Here is a 19,080-nt window from a genome sequence, read left to right on the forward strand (position 1 = left end):
GGGGTGGGGTGGACGATTACTGACGTGCAGACTGACCAATTAAATGTTTACAGAGAAGGTTATCGACCAATAACGGTAGCTCAACAGTCAGACCGCCCAATCAGAAGATTTTAGGCTACTTCACCACGCCCCCTTCTCACTCGAGCGAACCAATCGGAGTAGGGGAGAGCGGGACTAGTTTGTGAACGAAACTTCTCGAAGTTCTATGTAAGCTCTAGAAAAACAAAATGCCGGACGTTTGTGAAATTCCGCCCGGACATTTTTTTTAAGTCTAAAAAAGAGGACATGTCCGGGTAAAAGAGGACGTCTGGTCACCCTATATAAGTGTAAGTAAACATAAAAAAAAATGCCACCTATATGTGCCTCATAATTCCTGCGTCATTTTAGGTGCAATGGAAAATTTGAGCAAAGTCTCATTCTCACACATTGAACAAGTTTAAAATTGATATAGACTGGAAGTCACACTTTTCTTCACAATCGGTGCAAATGAGCTGCAGGTCGAATCATTTATAGAAGTTATCTATTCAATACAATAACTCGTATTGTATTTAAGTTTGTGCTAAAGTGATGTTAGCTGCAGTAACTGAGTTGATAATTATCATCCAGTGTTGTTAGTGTATAAAATACATGCTGTTATCCCAAATATCAGCATATATAGAACACTCCTCACCTCCTTGTTCTCATGCCTACTCTCCTACTTTCCTGTGTGTGTGTGTGGGTGGGTGTGTGTGTGTGGGTGGGTGGGTGTGTGCATGTTAGCTGACTTCAGTTTTGAGGGAGGTGAAGTATCTTGGGATGCTGAGAAGTTATAACATACCAAAGGCAGCGTTGAACCTCTTTTCCAAACAGGAAACACTGCACATGGTATTCATTAATATTCTTTTATTATTCTTTTGTTTATGTGTTTATAAGACGTAAGTATCCAGCATTTGTCTGTGTGTTCAGTACACTAGTACACTGTCTCAGATCCTTCAGTGGTACAATAAGCTCCACAGCACTATTCTGGCTGTCGAACTTCGATTGGTTGAGGCAGAAATGGACAAAGTCAGGCATAAACTAAAACCTGCCCTAAAGGAACTGAGATGGAGTGATGAGGACCTGTGGGACTATATCAAAAGGTTTGCACTCTCCTGATGGTCATCATTCTGTTTAATGTGTGATCTCAGAATTGTTATATGATAACATAAAATATGGTAGTTTTAATACAGATGTTTTGTACAACAGTAAGTATATACATACATTAATACTGCTAATAATTTGTTGTTCTCTTTCTTAATTCTACATACCACAGCGCACAAGTAAAATATAGATCATGTCAGTGTCATGGCTTTGTTGAACGGAGTCCGCCACACAATAATTTGTGGACAACACTGGGCTTTTGGTCAGGAACTGACTAATGATGAATGGTGTGGAACAGTTATCAGTTAAAATGCAGTTTCAACATTTGCTGTTTGTTTTTGCTGTGTGCAGCACACATGAATTGGTGCGTGGTGTGGCAGAGCGTGTGCAGAAGAGCCAAGCTAACCTGGAAAATGTGCAGGGTCTAATGGGAGTTTTTAGCCATTCAGCATGCATAACGCGGAAAAGTAGTCGTCGCGGTAACTTGCTTTACATGGCCGATGTGGAAGACGGTTTCAAACAACAGTACAAGCTGGTTGCACGTACAAGCGAGAAGATACACACACTTGTACAGGTAAATGGAAAAAACATTGATGAAGTATGCTTGAATTTATATTCAGTTTTGACTGGACTGAAAGACCAAAGGATTCTGTACAGAGGTGTGGAGAAATCAACTCAGCAAAAATGTAATTAAATGCCAAATAAAAAATACAGAAACCAAGTAAAAGTTTAAAAGAATTGCAGAAGTGAACCTGACTCAGGCATATTGTTATTACTTGTAGATTTAGATGAACATGAAGTTTCTCTTGCTCTTATTTATTCTCTCTCTCTCTCTCTCTCTCTCTCTCTCTCTCTCTCTCTCTCTCTCTCTCTCTCTCTCTCTCTCTCTCTCAGGAAAATGCAGTTCTGTTGGGTGCTGATGTAGACTCTGCCTCCTGGAAGGCTTACACAGAATATGTGGACCGTGTGGTCTTGTCAGGCTTCTGTAGCGCCGTACGCTGTTCTCTACAGTACCTGGTAGAGAACACAGATCAAGCCCTGCGAAATGCACCACTGTTTGAGGTCCAGCTGACCCTGAGCTCTGACATGACCTTTCACCCCTCACTGGATATGTCGAAGAAGGACAATTTTTATGACATAATTGACAAGATGGTGGCGGATATTTTCAGAATGGTCACTTTCATGAAGAGAGTTGCCAAGCACAAACAGGCAGAAAGTTACCAGGTGGGTATTTGTATGTACACAATGTTTGTAATACAGGGTGGGCCATTTATATGGATACACCTTAAAAAATGGGAATGGTTGGTGATATTAACTTCCTGTTTGTGGCACATTAGTATATGGGAGGGGGGGAAACTTTTCAAGATGGGTGATGACCGTGGTGGCCATTTTGAAGTTGGCTATTTTGGATCCAACTTTTGTTTTTTCAGTGGGAAGAGGGTCATGTGACACATCAAACGTATTGGGAATTTCACAAGAAAAACAATGGTGTGCTTGGTTCTAACGTAACTTTATTCTTTCATGAGTTATTTACAAGTTTCTGACCACTTATAAAATGTGTTCAAAGTGCTGCCCATTGTGTTGGATTGTCAATGCAACCCTCTTCTCCCACTCTTCACACACTGATAGCAACACCGCAGGAGAAATGCTAGCACAGGCTTCCAGTATCCATAGATTCAGGTGCTGCACATCTCGTATCTTCACAGCATAGACAATTGCCTTCAGATGACCCCAAAGATAAAAGTCTAAGGGGGTCAGATCGGGAGACCTTGGGGGCCATTCAACTGGCTCACGACGACCAATCCACTTTCCAGGAAACTGTTCATCTAGGAATGCTCGGAACTGACACCCATAATGTGGTGGTGCACCATCTTGCTGGAAAAACTCAGGGAACGTGCCAGCTTCAGTGCATAAAGAGGAAAAGACATCATCAAGTAGCAATTTCGCATGTCCAATGGCCTTGAGGTTTCCATTGATGAAGAATGGCCCCACTATCTTTGTACCCCATATACCACACCATACCATCAAGATGTGCAGCACACCATTGTTTTTTTTGTGAAATTCCCAATAAGTTTGATGTGTCACATGACCCTCTTCCCATTGAAAAAACAAAAGTTGGATCCAAAATGGCCGCCATGGTCGCCACCCATCTTGAAAAGTTTCCCCCCTCCCATATACTAATGTGCCACAAACAGGAAGTTAATATCACCAACTGTTCCCATTTTATTAAGGTGTATCCATATAAATGGCCCACCCTGTACATCTAACTTCTGTATGATGCTTCTTTCAAACATCACACCATTTTTAGAATGGATAGTAATTACAAGATTTTTAAACAACTAGCACAGTTGTGTGTATGTGTGTGTGCGTGTGTGTATGTTGAACTGCAGGAGGATATAGACCAGATGCCGGAGTTATCTGAATTAGCTCAGCTGATTCGTTGTCGTGCACATGGGGCCATCGTGAAGGTCAAAGAATTTCAGGACTCTTTCAGCTCTTATCAATATCTATGGTGCGGAGACAGGTCAGAGTTTATGAGACAATTCTTGCTCTATGGCCATGCCCTTTCTACAGAAGAGGCAGAGCTTTATGCTGATTATGAGCTGGCCCAGAACCCACCCAAACTGCAGAACTTTAAAGAACAGGTAAGAATGTCATGTTAGAAAACAATTTAACTTCAGCTTAATTATAAAGTGCCCTAAAAACGTGCTTTTTTGCAATGTCTGTGTTTGCATGTTTTTTTTAGATCAGTGAGTTTGAGAGCCTGTATGAGAACGTGCAAGTGATGGAGGAGAAGAGGGTTTTCTGTGGCTGGTGTCAAGTGGACATTAGACCTTTTAAAATCTCTCTCATGAATATCATTAAGAAATGGAGCTGGATGTTTAAAGAGTACCTGCTCAACCACGTCAATGAGAGGTGACATACATTAACATGAATGTTTATGAATTCTCACAGTTATTACGGCAGAGATTAAAGTCAAAATGTCCTGTCATCGTTGTGGACTCGGACTCTCTCTCTCTCTCTCTCTCTCTGACACTCTTTTATTCACCCCTTCAGTGTACAGGACTTGGCAAGCTTTATTGAGAATGCTGAACATGGTTTGGGGAAGACTGTGAGAGATGGCGACTATGATGGGCTCGTGGGTATCATGGGGCACTTGATGGCAATCAGAGACAGACAGCAGAATACTGAGCAGCAGTTCAAACCACTCAAATCTACTTCAAATCTGCTAAAGACCTATGGCCAGCAGCTACCAGAACATGTATACACCCAAATGGAGGTACAAATACACACACACACACACACACACACATATTCACAGTCCTACTGAATATTCTCAGTCCAAGCATGGTACACACACATAGCTCTGCTCTGTTTCATTTGAGCAGGTCCTAAATAAGTATTACTTAGTTTTACTGACCTGTAGAAATAAGCCCCACTGAGGAAGCCCATAACAGGAAAAAAAACTGTCAAACGATTAAAATAATTTATTGCTATAATTATATCGGGTAATATACTTAATGATAATTAATTTAGTTTTTCTTACTGATTAATTTTTTTAATTCTAAATAGAGATGCTTTCTAAAGACGTGTTCTAAATAGAGAATTTCTTTAAACACACTTTGTTAAAATTATATTAGAACTAAATAATCTTTAGCAGAATATATTATGTGCTTTTTCCCCCCTGTGCCCAGTAAACAATCAGAAATGATGAGTTCTGTCTGTAAAGTTTATGCAAAATATAGCATAGGTCTTTGGGTGCTGTTCAAAAGAATCAAACGACAGATGTTGTTGGCACCAGCAGTGTGTTTTGTTTGTAAATGATTCTTTAAATTTAAAAGATGCTTGATGCACTTTGGTGATAAATGCATTCACAATAACAGACAGTTATCAGTGGTTCTTGACTTTTAAAAATTGGCCAACAGCCTGCTTTACTAAGAAAGGGTTGAACTAGAAAAATTGGTTAAATGTGTCACAAAATAGTGGCATTAATAATTAAATTAAAAAAATTCATATTAGAACTCAAAAAAGTAACAGAATAGCACCTCTTCTGTAGCAGATCCTAAATGTGAGTGAGATAGTGAACAATATTGCCCATTGTGGTGCAATATCTGAGTGTGTGTGTGTAAAAACACTTCATTAAAGTGTGTACAGGGTTTGTCATTTCACTCTAACCACACTTGTCCATGGTTTTTCTCAGGAGCTTCCTGACAAATGGAAAAATCTGAAGAAAGTGGCTTTCACTGTAAAACATGAGGTTGCTCCATTGCAATCCAACGAGGTTGCAGTCATCCGTAGGAAATGCGTCCGTTTTGAGGTGAGGGGCGTCTCAATTTAAAACTTTCGATCTGAGGTATCATAGGAACACTATTAGAATTATTCAGGCAAACAGAGGCACCAGCCGCAGAAAAACAGCCAAATCTGCAACAAAAACTAGGTCCATTCATGCATTAAACAGCTTAGCATGTTGTAGAACCCATGCTTTCCTAATTTGTATCTTCTGCCTCAAGAAGCTTCACCATGCTGTTAGTTAAACTGTATGTTTGCAGTAGTTTCAAGAAGGGTGTGTTTTCAGCTGCTTGTTGGTGTTGTTATATATGGGTGTTGAATTTTACACCGTGGGGATAGTTCAGTTTTAATGTTTACAGTTATTTCTCTCCTTCTCTCTATTTTTCCCCATCTGTCCTTGTTTTCTCTCTTTCTCTTGTAGATTAAACAACACGAGTTCCGGGAGCTGTTTCGCATGGAGCCCATCTTCCGCATCAACATAGATGAACCATATAAGCTCATTGACAAGGTGAGTACTTGCTGTTTGTGCTAAAATTCCAAGGAATATTTCCAGTACCTTTCAATGTAAAATTTCCAAGAACAATTTTTTTTGCTCAGTAGCACACAACTTAGTAGAAAAATGCACAGTGGATGTTTGTGAATCTCTGTGTGCAGACCAACCGCACAGTGGCTCAACTGGAAAACGAGATGCAAAAGCTGCAAGAAACGGCAAATCTATTTGAGGTCAGTTTCCCCGACTACAAACAGCTCCGCCAGTGTCGCTCTGATCTCATCTTGCTCAAAGCAGTGTGGGATATGGTTATTTTCGTTAAGGTAATCACCACCATTCCTTACCTCATTTGCATGCTGGAGTCTCATTATTTCCTTCTCTACATACAGTCTTGCACAGAAATAAATCTACAATGATTGAGCATATGTGACAATGATTATCAATATGTTATGGAATAGCCATTTTGACAGTGTTTGGTAATAGTCACAGTGGAGTTAACATTTGTATCTTGTTCTGTGGGCATGTTGGGAAATGTAGTCCAGCATCTTAGACTGGACAAAGACACCATGGAAGGAAATCAATGTGGAACAAATGGACATGGAGCTCAGGAGGTTTGCTAAGGTGCAGATCACATGTTTTCACAGAAACATTATGTATTGTTTAAATAAATGTAATGTAAATTTGAACAAATTTGGTCTGGTCAGCGGCACGGTGGCGCAGCAGGTAGTGTTGCAGTCACACAGCTCCAGGGGCTTGGAGGTTGTGAATTCGATTCCCGCTCCGGGTGACTGTCTGTGAGGAGTGTGGTGTGTTCTCCCTGTGTCTGCGTGGGTTTCCTCTGGGTGACCATCTGTGAGGAGTGTGGTGTGTTCTCCCTGTGTCTGCGTGGGTTTCCTCCGGGTGACTGTCTGTGAGGAGTGTGGTGTGTTCTCCCTGTGTCTGCGTGGGTTTCCTCCGGGTGATTGTCTGTGAGGAGTGTGGTGTGTTCTCCCTGTGTCTGCGCGGGTTTCCTCCAGGTGCTCCGGTCCCATAGTCCAAAAACACACATTGGTAGGTGGATTGGCGACTCAAAAAGTGTTAGTAGGTGTGAGTGAATGTGTGAGTGTGTGTCTGATTTGCCCTGTGAAGGACTGGCGCCCCCTCCAGGGTATATTCCTGCCTTGCGCCCAATGATTCCAGGTAGGATCTGGACCCACCGCGACCCTGAACTGGATAAGGGTTACAGATAATGAATGAATGGTCTGGTCAGCATGAGGTGATCACTTACCTTGAATTACTGCATATTCAAAGCCAAAATATTCTGCCTCAAAGGCAGACAACTTATGTTTGTGTTGAAGGTTTAATATAAAGAAATATTATGAAGGTATATGTGAAGTTGAGTGTATGAATTTGAGTGTGTATGTGTGCAGGAGATGAAGACCCTAGATAAGGAGGTGCGTGTGTGGGATGTCTACACTGGCCTGGAATCTACTGTAAAAAACTTGCTGACATCCCTGAGAGCTGTCAATGAACTTCAGAACTTGGCTGTCCGAGAGCGGCACTGGCAACAGCTCATGCACACAACTGGAGTATTGCATCTGCCCATAATATATTATCTCTAACATTTCTGCACATGTAACAATATAGCTCAAAAGCTTTGGATTACATAGCTTGAACACTTGTTGGCTTTTACCTTTACAATTTTTATTTTGGAAATATGGTTCCTACACCTAACCCAGTAAACAAGGAACATCCCTGGACGTTCAAAATAGGTCTAAAAGTAGTCTGTCCGTCAAGGACATATTTAAACGTCAATGGACGTCCAAAATCCATCTTAATAAGTTAAGTGGTGACCAATCGATAACGTCAGTGGACGTCCAAAATGCGTTTTATACAAGTAATTTATTTCGGGACCAATTAATAACGTCAATGGACGTCCAAAATACGTCTAATAGTCGTCTTTTCAATGTCTGTGTTTGGACGTCTTTTCAACTTTCATTTTCAACCTTAAGAGAACGTTGATTAGACGGCAATCATGACGTTATTTCAACGTTGAATCAACGGCTAAATGTTTACTGGGAAGAAATAGGGCTGCACATTTAATGGTATTTTTATTTTTACTATGGAACAGGTTTCTGCTATTCTGAAATTTTATGCATGAACTTGAACAAGCTACATTCTTGGATCCAACTCAAGGGCGTAGGATTAGCATGGACGGAAGTGATGTGTCCCCACCAATATCCAGCAATTATTGAATTGTCCACACCAATAACTTGATCACTTCCAAAAGAAAAAAAAAACAACCCAAAACGCATAAACAATCTGTCAACGTCTCATTAACATAAAGGTGCAGAAACGGTTAAATCACGATTCATAGTTTCATAGGTCCCCATCAATGTCAAGAGCAAATCTACGCCCTTGATCCATAGGCTGGATGAGTATTTTTACTTGATCTAGACTAAATTGTCTTAAAACCTAGAGGAATTCCTAACCCATAAGTTGGATTTTGTGTTTACTGTGTTTACTTTGTCTGAAAGACGCACTTAGGTCATGTTCATTTTAATTTCTAGTTTTCTCTCGCACCAGGTGAGTTTTAGGATGGACGAGAACACTACTCTAGGCGATTTGTTGGAGCTGCAGCTCCACCGTGTGGAGGAAGAGGTGAAGAACATTGTGGATAAAGCAGTGAAGGAGATGGCCATAGAGAAGGTAGAAATGAGGCAAAGAATGCGGGGATGGCTTTGTTTTTACAGTAACAGGATTATATATATTTTGAATACTTGAATGTGTGTTTAGATCCTTGGTGAAATAAAGCAGACATGGTCAATGATGTCTCTGTCGTACGAGACTCATTCTAGCACTGGAACCCCTCTTCTCAAAGCTGATGAGAATCTAATTGAAACACTGGAGGACAACCAGGTAAGGCTATAAGTAATAAACACACCTATTAAAGCTACTGTACAGTCTCTTTACTGTAACTTATTACATTATAATAACAGCAACAGCAATAATAATACTGCTATCTATAGTATTCTTGTATTAAAACCTGTGAGTGATGTTTTGTGTGAATGTAAAAATGTTCATAAACCTCTATTTGCATTTATGTTTAGCACATGTGAAAGTCTGGAATCAAACTGACAGTCTTGTATATTTATATGCAATAAAAAGAGAATGTCCATCCATCCATCCATCCATCCATTATCTATAACCGCTTATTCAATTCAGGGTCACGGTTGGTCCAGAGCCTACCTGGAATCACTGGGCACAAGGCAGGAATACACCCTGGAGGGGGTGCCAGTCCTTCACAGGGGAACACTCACACCTACAGTCACTTTTTGAGTCGCCAATCAACCTACCAGCATGTGTTTTTGGACTGTGGGAGGAAACCGGAGCACCCGGTGGAAACCCATGCAGACACAGGGAGAACACACCACACTCCTCACAGACAGTCACCCAGAGGAAACCCATGCAGACACAGGGAGAACACACCACACTCCTCACAGACAGTCACCCAGAGGAAACCCATGCAGACACAGGGAGAAAACACCACACTCCTCACAGACAGTCACCCGGAGGAAACCCACACAGACACAGGGAGAACACACCACACTACTCACAGACAGTCACCCGGAGGAAACCCATGCACACACAGGGAAAACACACCACATTCCTCACAGACAGTCACCCGGAGGAAACCCACGCAGACAAGGGGTGAACACACCACACTACTCACAGACAGTCGCCCGGAGCGGGAATCGAACCCACAACCTCCAGGTCCCTGGAGCTGTATGACTGTGACACTACCTGCTCTGCCTCAGCATTCAATCACCTCTTCTGAAATATAATCAGTTCTGCATATTAATGAATGGTTGTTAATTAACATTTCAATTAACAGTTGCTTTGAACATTCAGCACTGATTGGACATGTTTTGTTTATGTGGCTTTGTGGACACTTAGGTGCAGCTGCAGAACATCCTGATGAGTAAACATGTTGAGTATTTTCTGGTGGAAGTGAGTGGCTGGCAGAGACGACTGATGCTGGCAGATCTAGCAATTGCCACGTGGTTGACTGTGCAGCGCACGTGGGCCCATCTGCAGAGTATTTTCACCAACTCAGAGGACATCCGCAACCAACTGTCTCAAGAGGCTGAGCGTTTCCATGGCATCCACCAAGATTTCCAGGTGCCACAACTCTGCCGGATATTAGGGCTGTATGATATGGATTAAAGATATGGATAAAAACACAAAACTCAGCGTTTATGTTTAATGCCTATATAAATAATGTACAAATATGGCTATGGTTTTACACTTGATGTTTGGAGTCATTTTAAAACCTATATTTTTGGAATATGTCTTAGATAGACATGTTAGATAGTTCGATAATTAAAAATAAATTAAACAGTGGGATTGTTGTTTTCAGAGATGTAGCATATCGTTGCTGTCAAATGAAAAACATGTATCTCCAAAATAAGAACTGTACAGGAGATGAAAAACCCTTCTTCAATGTCAATGGAAGTAAATGTAAATATTATTTTTTAAAATAATTTCTATTGGTCAATTGATCAGGAAATATTTACAAAATGTGAAGGAGAGTTGCTGTGTTCATATGATCTAGTAAACTAAAAATGGATAAAAACGGAGATACATGTTTTTGATTGGAGACGGTATCGTAAATGCCCTACTTTATTTTCATGTAATGACTTAATTCTCTGAGCCACTAAAAATTCATCGTTCATTCATTCATTATCTGTAAGTGCTTATCCAGTTCAGGGCCACGGTGGGTCCAGAGCCTACCTAGAATCATTGGGCGCAAGGCGGGAATACACCCTGGAGGGGGCGCCAGTCCTTCAAAGACACACACACACCTACGGACACTTTTGAGTCGCCAACCCACCTACCAACATGTGTTTTTGGACTGTGGGAGGAAACCGGAGCACCTGGACGAAACCCACGCAGACACAGAGAGAACACACCACACTCCTCACAGACAGTCACCCGGAGGAAACCCGCACAGACACAGAGAGAACACACCACACTCCTCACAGACAGTCACCCGGAGGAAACCCGCACAGACACAGAGAGAACACACCACACTCCTCACAGACAGTCACCCGGAGGAAACCCACGCAGACACAGGGAGAACACACCACACTCCTCACAGACAGTCACCCGGAGGAAACCCGCACAGACACAGAGAGAACACACCACACTCCTCACAGACAGTCACCCGGAGGAAACCCACACAGACACAGAGAGAACACGCCACACTCCTCACAGACAGTCACCCGGAGGAAACCCACACAGACACAGGGAGAACACACCACACTCCTCACAGACAGTCACCCGGAGGAAACCCGCACAGACACAGAGAGAACACACCACACTCCTCACAGACAGCCACCCGGAGGAAACCCACACAGACACAGAGAGAACACGCCACACTCCTCACAGACAGTCACCCGGAGGAAACCCACACAGACACAGGGAGAACACACCACACTCCTCACAGACAGTCACCCGGAGGAAACCCACACAGACACAGAGAGAACACGCCACACTCCTCACAGACAGTCACCCGGAGGAAACCCACACAGACACAGGGAGAACACACAACACTCCTCACAGACAGTCACCCGGAGGAAACCCACACAGACACAGGGAGAACACACAACACTCCTCACAGACAGTCACCCAGAGGAAACCCACACAGACACAGGGAGAACACACCACACTCCTCACAGACAGTCACCCGGAGGAAACCCACACAGACACAGGGAGAACACACCACACTCCTCACAGACAGTCACCCGGAGCGGGAATCGAACCCACAACCTCCACGTCCCTGGAGCTGTGTGACTGCGACACTACCTGCTGTGCCGCCCCCAATAAAAATTGTTCTGTAAAACAATTTGAACTAACAAGCCAATTTATTTTTGCTTCCCGGAAAGTGGGATCAATTTTTTTCTGTTGGATATTTTAAATGAATAGGCTCCAGAAATGCAACAAACTTCTGGACAGAAATAAAAGTGCTGAAACATGGGAGAAATCTTAAAATCTGTAATTGTACAACTGCAAGGTGCATAGAAATTTCAAATGGACCTGATAGATAAAGTTAACAGTGAATGGAGCTACACTGTAGGGCTACAGACTAAAGTGATCAGTAATAGTATGTAAAAGTATTACTGTCTCATACTGCATCTGCATTGTGTGTATGAGCAGGGGTTGATGATGAATGTTGTCAAAACTGAAAATGTGATTGAAGTCACCAATGAGCCAGGGTACCTGGAGGAGCTTGAGACACTCCAACAAAGGTAGATCTCTGAGCTTTTAAATGTGTGGTGTAAACTAAAGTATCATAAGCATTATTACATTGCTGAAGTACCACGTTGTCAAAGAGCTTTTGTTAGCCATGGAACCATTCAGTTTACAAAACAGTTGATAATATTATTTGAGGATCTCTTATGTTGCATCCTGTGCACATGCATTCCCCAGGTTGTCTGTATGTGAGAAGGCTCTAGCTGAATATCTGGAAACAAAGCGACTGACGTTTCCACGCTTTTACTTTGTCTCTGCTGCTGATCTGCTGGAGATTGTTTCCAAGGGAACACAGCCCAGACAGGTAGCCTGTTATACCACACATTATACACTGTGCTCTGAGCGTGGCATGCTGTGTGGATGTTGTGTCTAATTTCTGTAACTATAGACTTAGATCTCTTTTTTAAGAAAAGAAACAGCTATTCAATCTTTGCTTGTATGTGTGTGTGTGTGTGTGTGTAGGTTACACGTCATCTGCTGAAGCTCTTTGATAACCTTGCTGATCTCAAGTTCAGAGATGAGGAGGAAGAAAGGATTGAAGTTGCTGTGGGGATGTACAGTAAAGAGAGAGAATATGTGGCCTTTTCTGAGCCCTGCTTGTGTGAGGGACAGGTAACCACTATCATCACTAACACCCAATGTCCATCTCGACCCTACCCCAAAAAAACAAGCCGTACAGTTGTGTGGGGATCAGGGTTTAAAAAAACATGTGGACTGAGATTGCCTTGGTTTGTGAACCACTTGTATGCACATTTGTAAACAATCAATACCTGAGACCTTTGTTCATAATTACATTAAATTATAGAGTATACATTGACTTCTTGTCTTTTGTTTTCTGACTGTGTCAGGCTGAGTGTTGGCTGAGTGGGTTGGAGCTGGCTATGCGCTCCACAGTTAGGCATGAGATCTCTGAAGCTGTGGCAGCTTATGAGGACAAACCACGTGATCAGTGGCTCTTAGACTATCCAGCACAGGTAAATAGGTATATTCTGTTTTAGTGAGTTTTCTTTTATGCATCTATATTGCGAGCTGTTATTATGCTTTTTTATTATAGACTACATTTAACATGTATTAAATAGGAAGATTTAGCTTGTGTAAAACTGAAGCAATCAAACTCTCTGATGTGTACATGAAAATCACAATAAAATGAGAGTCTGGTGCAGTAAATCCAGCATTTATTCATCTGTGTGTTGCAGGTGGCACTGACTGGCAGTCAGATCTGGTGGGCGACTGATGTTGGCATTGCATTCGAACGAGTTGAAGAAGGCTTTGAAACAGCACTTAAAGACTATAATAAAAAACAAGTAAATACATTTCTTACCTTCTTGCTCGTTTACTAATTGACCTTAACCACTTACATATTTTTCACTAATTAACATATTTACTCACTCTCTCAATTACTCTGCTTAGTTACTTACCAACACATTAAATTAGTCTACTTGTTATTTACTCATTAACAATATAAGTCTAGGGCGGCACGGTGGTGCCGCAGGTAAGTGTTGCAGTCACACAGCTCCAGAGACCTGGAGGTTGTGAGTTTGAGTCTTGGTCTGGGTGACTTTCTGTGAGGAGTGTGGTGTGTTCTCCCTGTGTGTGCGTGGGTTTCCTCCGGGTGACTGTCTGTGAGGAGTTTGGCGTGTTCTCCTTGTGTCTGCATGGGTTTCCTCCGGGTGACTGTCTGTGAGGAGTTTGGTGTGTTCTCCCTGTGTCTGCATGGGTTTCATCCAGTGCTCCGGTCTCTTCACACAGTCCAAAAACACACGTTGGTAGGTGGATTGCTGACTCAAAAGTGTCCGTAGGTGTGTGTGTGAGTGCATGTATTGCTCTGTGAAGGACTGGCGCCCCCTCCAGGGTGTGTTTCTGCCTTGTGCCCAGTGATTCCAGGTAGGCTCTGGACCCACCGCGACCCTGAACTGGATAAGGATTACAGACAATGAATGAATGAATGAATATAAATCTACTTACTATTTCACTCACTAGCTCACTCAGTAGTTGTAGCTACATTCTCACACTTTGACTCCATTTCACATACCTTCTGTCATCGTCTTTACACACTTTACCAACATACCCCGCAAATTCCCTCTTTTGTAAAGTCAATTCACTTGTCACTCACCCACTAAAATATACTTTAACTATATCCTTCCCTTAACTCACCCATTAACTCCTGTTATTGCACTTCATGTTTTATTTATTCTGGAATCTTTAACTTAATGAAGTGAGCCCTCATCATTTGCTCATTTACTTAGTCCAGTCTTATTCTTAAATCCTTATTATATTTGTATGATAATTGGTGAACAAATATGTAATTCATTTGTTTTTTTCTCATTTCAGATCAGCCAGCTGAATTCGTTGATAAACATGCTGCTGGGTGAGCTGACCCCTGGCGACCGACAGAAGGTCATGACCCTCTGCACTATTGATGTACATGCCCGAGATGTGGTGGCCAAACTCATCTCCCAGAAGGTTAGTAAATTTAAAAAACAATTTGTTTCGGAGTATACTTTTGGAATACATTGACAGCGCATTGTCTCTTTCATAGGTTGCGAACGGACAGGCATTTGCATGGTTGTCCCAGTTACGGCATCGCTGGGACGAGCAGCAGAAACACTGCTATATCAACATTTGTGATGCTCAGTTTCAATTTTCATATGAGTACTTGGGAAACACAAACCGCCTGGTCATAACGCCACTTACTGATAGGTAAGTTACACAAAGTTACGCGCAAGTTCTCATACAAATACACAGGCATAGCCAACCAAGAATCTTTAGCTCCACTCACTGTTTGGATGTACATATGCTGAAGATTTTTTTAATACTAATGCTGCTTATTTCCTCCATTCTCTTTCATGATAAGCAGATGCTACATTACTCTCACTCAGTCTCTCCATTTGACAATGAGCGGTGCTCCCTCTGGCCCCGCTGGCACTGGCAAGACAGAGACCACCAAGGACCTGGGCCGCTCACTTGGCATTATGGTTTATGTGTTCAACTGCTCAGAACAGATGGACTACAAGGTGGGCAGTAAACACACATTTAATAGATATAAACTGACCCCTCAAATATTAGCAATCCATCTTATAAAATTTAAGAGACTGTATATCAGTTTACTCAGTGTCTGTTCTTCCACCTCTCAGTCCATAGGTAATATCTATAAGGGTCTAGCCCAGACGGGTGTATGGGGCTGTTTTGATGAGTTTAACCGGATCTCTGTGGAGGTTCTCTCGGTGGTTGCTGTGCAGGTCAAAACCATCCAAGATGCTGTTCGCAACAAGAAACAAAGGTTAATTAATATATGGTTATAATGCACTGCTGCCCATGCAGTTTATGCTGTGTTTATATTATGATGGTAGACAGTTTGCTGGATAATAAGATGATTCTCTTGTCTTTTTTCTACTTTATAAGGGTTTATGTATATTTTATGTTATATTTTGAGGCACGGCGCAGCACTGAACAATGAACAACAAACTATTAGACTGGGAGTTCTGCTGAGTTTGCTTTGTTTGATGGTACTATGTGAACTTTAACTTAAATATGTGAAATCTCAGAACATGAGAAAATGCCTGACTGTCAGTTCTTTACTGCACACTGCAAACTTTACTTTATGGATAAATTACAGCTTCAAATGTTCACATGACCCATATCTGCTTCTGTATCACCACTTTTTCTTCCTTTACATCGATTAGGTTCTATTTTCTAGGGGAAGAGATTGAGCTGAGGCCAACGGTGGGAATTTTTATCACCCTGAACCCAGGATATGCTGGCAGAGCTGAGCTGCCAGAGAACCTCAAAGCACTCTTCAGGTTCCATTTGGTCCCTTTGATTTCTCTGTCTCTGCTACTGTGTAGTTCTGTCTAGTATAGAAAATAAAAAGCACAATGCAACCCTTCAAAATTACAGGAATATACTGGAATGTGTGTGTGTAAAACAGGCCCTGTGCCATGGTAATTCCCGATTTTGAGCTGATATGTGAGATCATGCTGGTGGCAGAGGGCTTTATAGATGCTCGTCTACTTGCGCGCAAGTTCATCAGCCTGTACACACTCTGCAAGGAGCTGCTCTCTAAACAGGTGCTTGCTCATTTCAGACCAAGCGTTGCATACAGATGAATATTTTATTAAGTATTGCCATTGTAAGCTTTATTCCTTTAGTAATAGACTTGACTGGACTTGGTATTGCAGGATCATTATGACTGGGGTCTGCGTGCAATAAAGTCAGTGCTAGTCGTGGCCGGTTCCCTGAAGAGGGAAGACAGAAGTCATCCAGAGGAGCAGGTGCTCAAATATGATAAAATTTTTCTGATCTAGTGTATTTTCTTATAACTTTGAATACCTTTAATTGTTAATGTCCTCCATAACGTATGTATTACTGTTTCCTCTGTATGTTATGTCATACAATCTGAAACCAATGTGTGACATGTTATTAAGGTTCTGATGCGGGCCTTGCGTGACTTTAATCTGCCGAAGATTGTGACAAGCGATGTACCAATATTTCTGGGCCTAATCAGCGATTTGTTCCCTCTGCTGGATGTCCCACGGAAGAGGGACCTGCAGCTGGAGCAGCATGTTCGTCAGGCAGTCAGTGAACTGCGGTTACAGCCCGAGGAAACCTTCATCCTCAAGGTCAGGATGATTTGATAACTAAATATGCCAGAGAGGTTAGACCCATCTACTCTGGATTACAAATGTGCACACTTGGTATTAAAGTAGAAATCTACGCTTGGTATGATAGTAGATGAAAGGAATTGGCAAGACGAGCTGAACTCAGAAATAAACTCTTATTCAACCCAGACCATAACCACATTACAAGCCTTTTCTCAGTTGTGTTGCTGTGCTCAGATCCAGCCTCTGTGCCTTGATGGTTTGTAATCAGGCGTACTGGTATAATCATCAAGGCTACTCTTGAGAAAATAACTACCATCCCTTAGCACAGTCTGACTGTTTGCAGGTAACTCAATTGCAGGAGCTGTTGGCAGTCAGGCATTCTGTTTTTGTCGTGGGTGGACCTGGAACAGGAAAAAGCCAGGTGGGAAAGCACTAAATTATAGATGGAATCAAATACACACATTTTGAGAGAACAGCAATGTGAGTAAATTTGTCTGGTACTTTTGCCTCAGATTTTAAAGACACTACATCGGACTTATTCCAACATGAAACTGAAACCAGTCTGGACTGATATCAACCCTAAAGCTGTGACCACGGATGAGTTATTTGGATTTCTGCACCCTGCCACACGAGAGTGGAAAGATGGTAAGATTGTGTGTGTTGCTTGTGTGTGAGTTCATGTTAAGCTTGTAATCTGACTCTCCTGAGTATTCAACAATTGTGTATATATATACATTTGGCTTTAGGTCTTTTCTCCTCAACCATGAGAGAGCTGTCAGGTTTGTCTCACGATGGTCCAAAATGGATTGTGTTGGATGGGGACATCGACCCAATGTGGATAGAATCTCTCAATACAGTTATGGATGACAACAAGGTCAGTCAATATTAGGGTGTTAACAAAGTTTAAAATTTGAATATTCAACTAGTGTCGCAGTCACACAGCTCAGAGTGAAGAGTCTGCGAAGAGTGTGGTGTGTTCTCCCCGTGTCTGCGTGGGTTTCCTCCGGGTGACTGTCTGTGAGGAGTGTGGTGTGTTCTCCCTGTGACTGTGTGGGTTTCCTCCAGGTGACTGACTGTGAGGAGTGTGGTGTGTTCTCCCTGTGTCTGTGTGGGTTTCCTCCGGGTGACTGTCTGTGAGGAGTGTGGTGTGTTCTCTACATTCTACATTGCATTGTAGAAAATATCTCTATAAGCATCTCTGTCTACATACTTAAAGTACATATAATATTTTCATATTTGTGTGTGCACATCAGGTGTTGACCCTGGCTAGCAATGAGCGCATCTCCTTAACATCTTCTATGCGCCTGCTTTTTGAGATCAGCCACTTGAAGGCTGCCACCCCAGCAACTGTATCCAGGGCAGGAATTCTCTACGTCAATCCACAGGACCTCGGTTGGAGCTCGTGAGTTACATTCATAAGCTCTGCCACTACACAGGCCTGCATTTGAGCCTTAAATCAGTCTTAGTTTTGGATCTTTAACTGCTGTATATGAGAAATTCTATTAACATTTTTGTTTGCCTTTGTTTTTATAGGTATGTAACAAGTTGGATTGATACTCGTCAGGCTCAGTCAGAACGAGCAAATTTGACCATCTTGTTTGACAAATATGTGCCCTACTGTTTGGAGCAGGTCAGATGCAATTTGAAAACAATCACACCTATACCTGAGACCAGCATGGTACAGGTAAAAAACATATACACACAGAATATACAAGGTTGCTGCTGACATATTTTTTCTTCCATTAGAATAAAGTGATACACTGGTATAGTAGTACTCGTACAGACAAATATATATTGAAACCTGTTTGTGTTTGTAGACTCTGTGTTGCCTGCTGGACTGCCTGCTGACGGATGAGAACACTCCTGCTGACTCTCCTCGAGAGCTCTATGAGATCTACTTTGTATTCGCCTGTGTTTGGGCTTTTGGAGGAGCTCTTTTCCAAGATCACGTGAGTCATGTGTTCTGATAATCTCAAGATTCTGTATGATTTTACCATGCTTTAATAAGTGTCATTGTGTCTTTTCCCTTATCTCTGTCTTTCTGCTCTTCATCTCTCTCTCAGTTGATAGACTATCGAGCAGAGTTTAGCCGCTGGTGGTGTAAAGAGATGCGGGCTGTGAAGTTTCCTTCTCAAGGAACTGTTTTTGATTACTATATTGACCCAAACACAAAAAAGTTCACTCCCTGGAATGAGTGCATACCATCCTTTGAGATGGAAGCGGACGTCCCACTGCAGGTTTGACAGATATTAAACACAGACACAAATGCACACCTATGAATTACTA

General features: G+C 42.1%; 1 protein-coding gene across 1 annotated transcript in view; it reads left to right on the top strand.

Annotated features, from left to right (window-relative positions):
• Positions 1-227: 227 nt before the first annotated feature.
• dnah9l (dynein, axonemal, heavy polypeptide 9 like) overlaps positions 228-19,080 on the top strand; it is an 83,994-nt gene continuing 65,141 nt past the window's right edge. Inside the window, exons 1-34 of the mRNA XM_066663717.1 lie at positions 228-326; positions 1,471-1,693; positions 2,014-2,343; positions 3,510-3,764; positions 3,866-4,035; positions 4,177-4,399; positions 5,321-5,437; positions 5,831-5,917; positions 6,064-6,222; positions 6,437-6,520; positions 7,309-7,467; positions 8,465-8,587; positions 8,675-8,797; positions 9,836-10,060; positions 12,098-12,189; positions 12,371-12,497; positions 12,656-12,805; positions 13,042-13,167; positions 13,390-13,497; positions 14,525-14,656; positions 14,733-14,893; positions 15,051-15,207; positions 15,328-15,473; positions 15,877-15,993; positions 16,122-16,260; positions 16,372-16,464; positions 16,618-16,812; positions 17,138-17,215; positions 17,307-17,439; positions 17,541-17,668; positions 18,048-18,196; positions 18,328-18,478; positions 18,612-18,743; positions 18,858-19,031. Coding sequence (XP_066519814.1) covers positions 1,547-1,693; positions 2,014-2,343; positions 3,510-3,764; positions 3,866-4,035; positions 4,177-4,399; positions 5,321-5,437; positions 5,831-5,917; positions 6,064-6,222; positions 6,437-6,520; positions 7,309-7,467; positions 8,465-8,587; positions 8,675-8,797; positions 9,836-10,060; positions 12,098-12,189; positions 12,371-12,497; positions 12,656-12,805; positions 13,042-13,167; positions 13,390-13,497; positions 14,525-14,656; positions 14,733-14,893; positions 15,051-15,207; positions 15,328-15,473; positions 15,877-15,993; positions 16,122-16,260; positions 16,372-16,464; positions 16,618-16,812; positions 17,138-17,215; positions 17,307-17,439; positions 17,541-17,668; positions 18,048-18,196; positions 18,328-18,478; positions 18,612-18,743; positions 18,858-19,031 — 4,890 coding nt within the window. The 5' untranslated portion in view covers positions 228-326; positions 1,471-1,546. The remainder of the gene's footprint in view (positions 327-1,470; positions 1,694-2,013; positions 2,344-3,509; positions 3,765-3,865; positions 4,036-4,176; positions 4,400-5,320; positions 5,438-5,830; positions 5,918-6,063; positions 6,223-6,436; positions 6,521-7,308; positions 7,468-8,464; positions 8,588-8,674; positions 8,798-9,835; positions 10,061-12,097; positions 12,190-12,370; positions 12,498-12,655; positions 12,806-13,041; positions 13,168-13,389; positions 13,498-14,524; positions 14,657-14,732; positions 14,894-15,050; positions 15,208-15,327; positions 15,474-15,876; positions 15,994-16,121; positions 16,261-16,371; positions 16,465-16,617; positions 16,813-17,137; positions 17,216-17,306; positions 17,440-17,540; positions 17,669-18,047; positions 18,197-18,327; positions 18,479-18,611; positions 18,744-18,857; positions 19,032-19,080) is intronic.

This window comes from Hoplias malabaricus, chromosome 3, assembly GCF_029633855.1.
Source record: "Hoplias malabaricus isolate fHopMal1 chromosome 3, fHopMal1.hap1, whole genome shotgun sequence".
In the NCBI taxonomy this organism is placed as follows: Eukaryota; Metazoa; Chordata; class Actinopteri; order Characiformes; family Erythrinidae; genus Hoplias; species Hoplias malabaricus.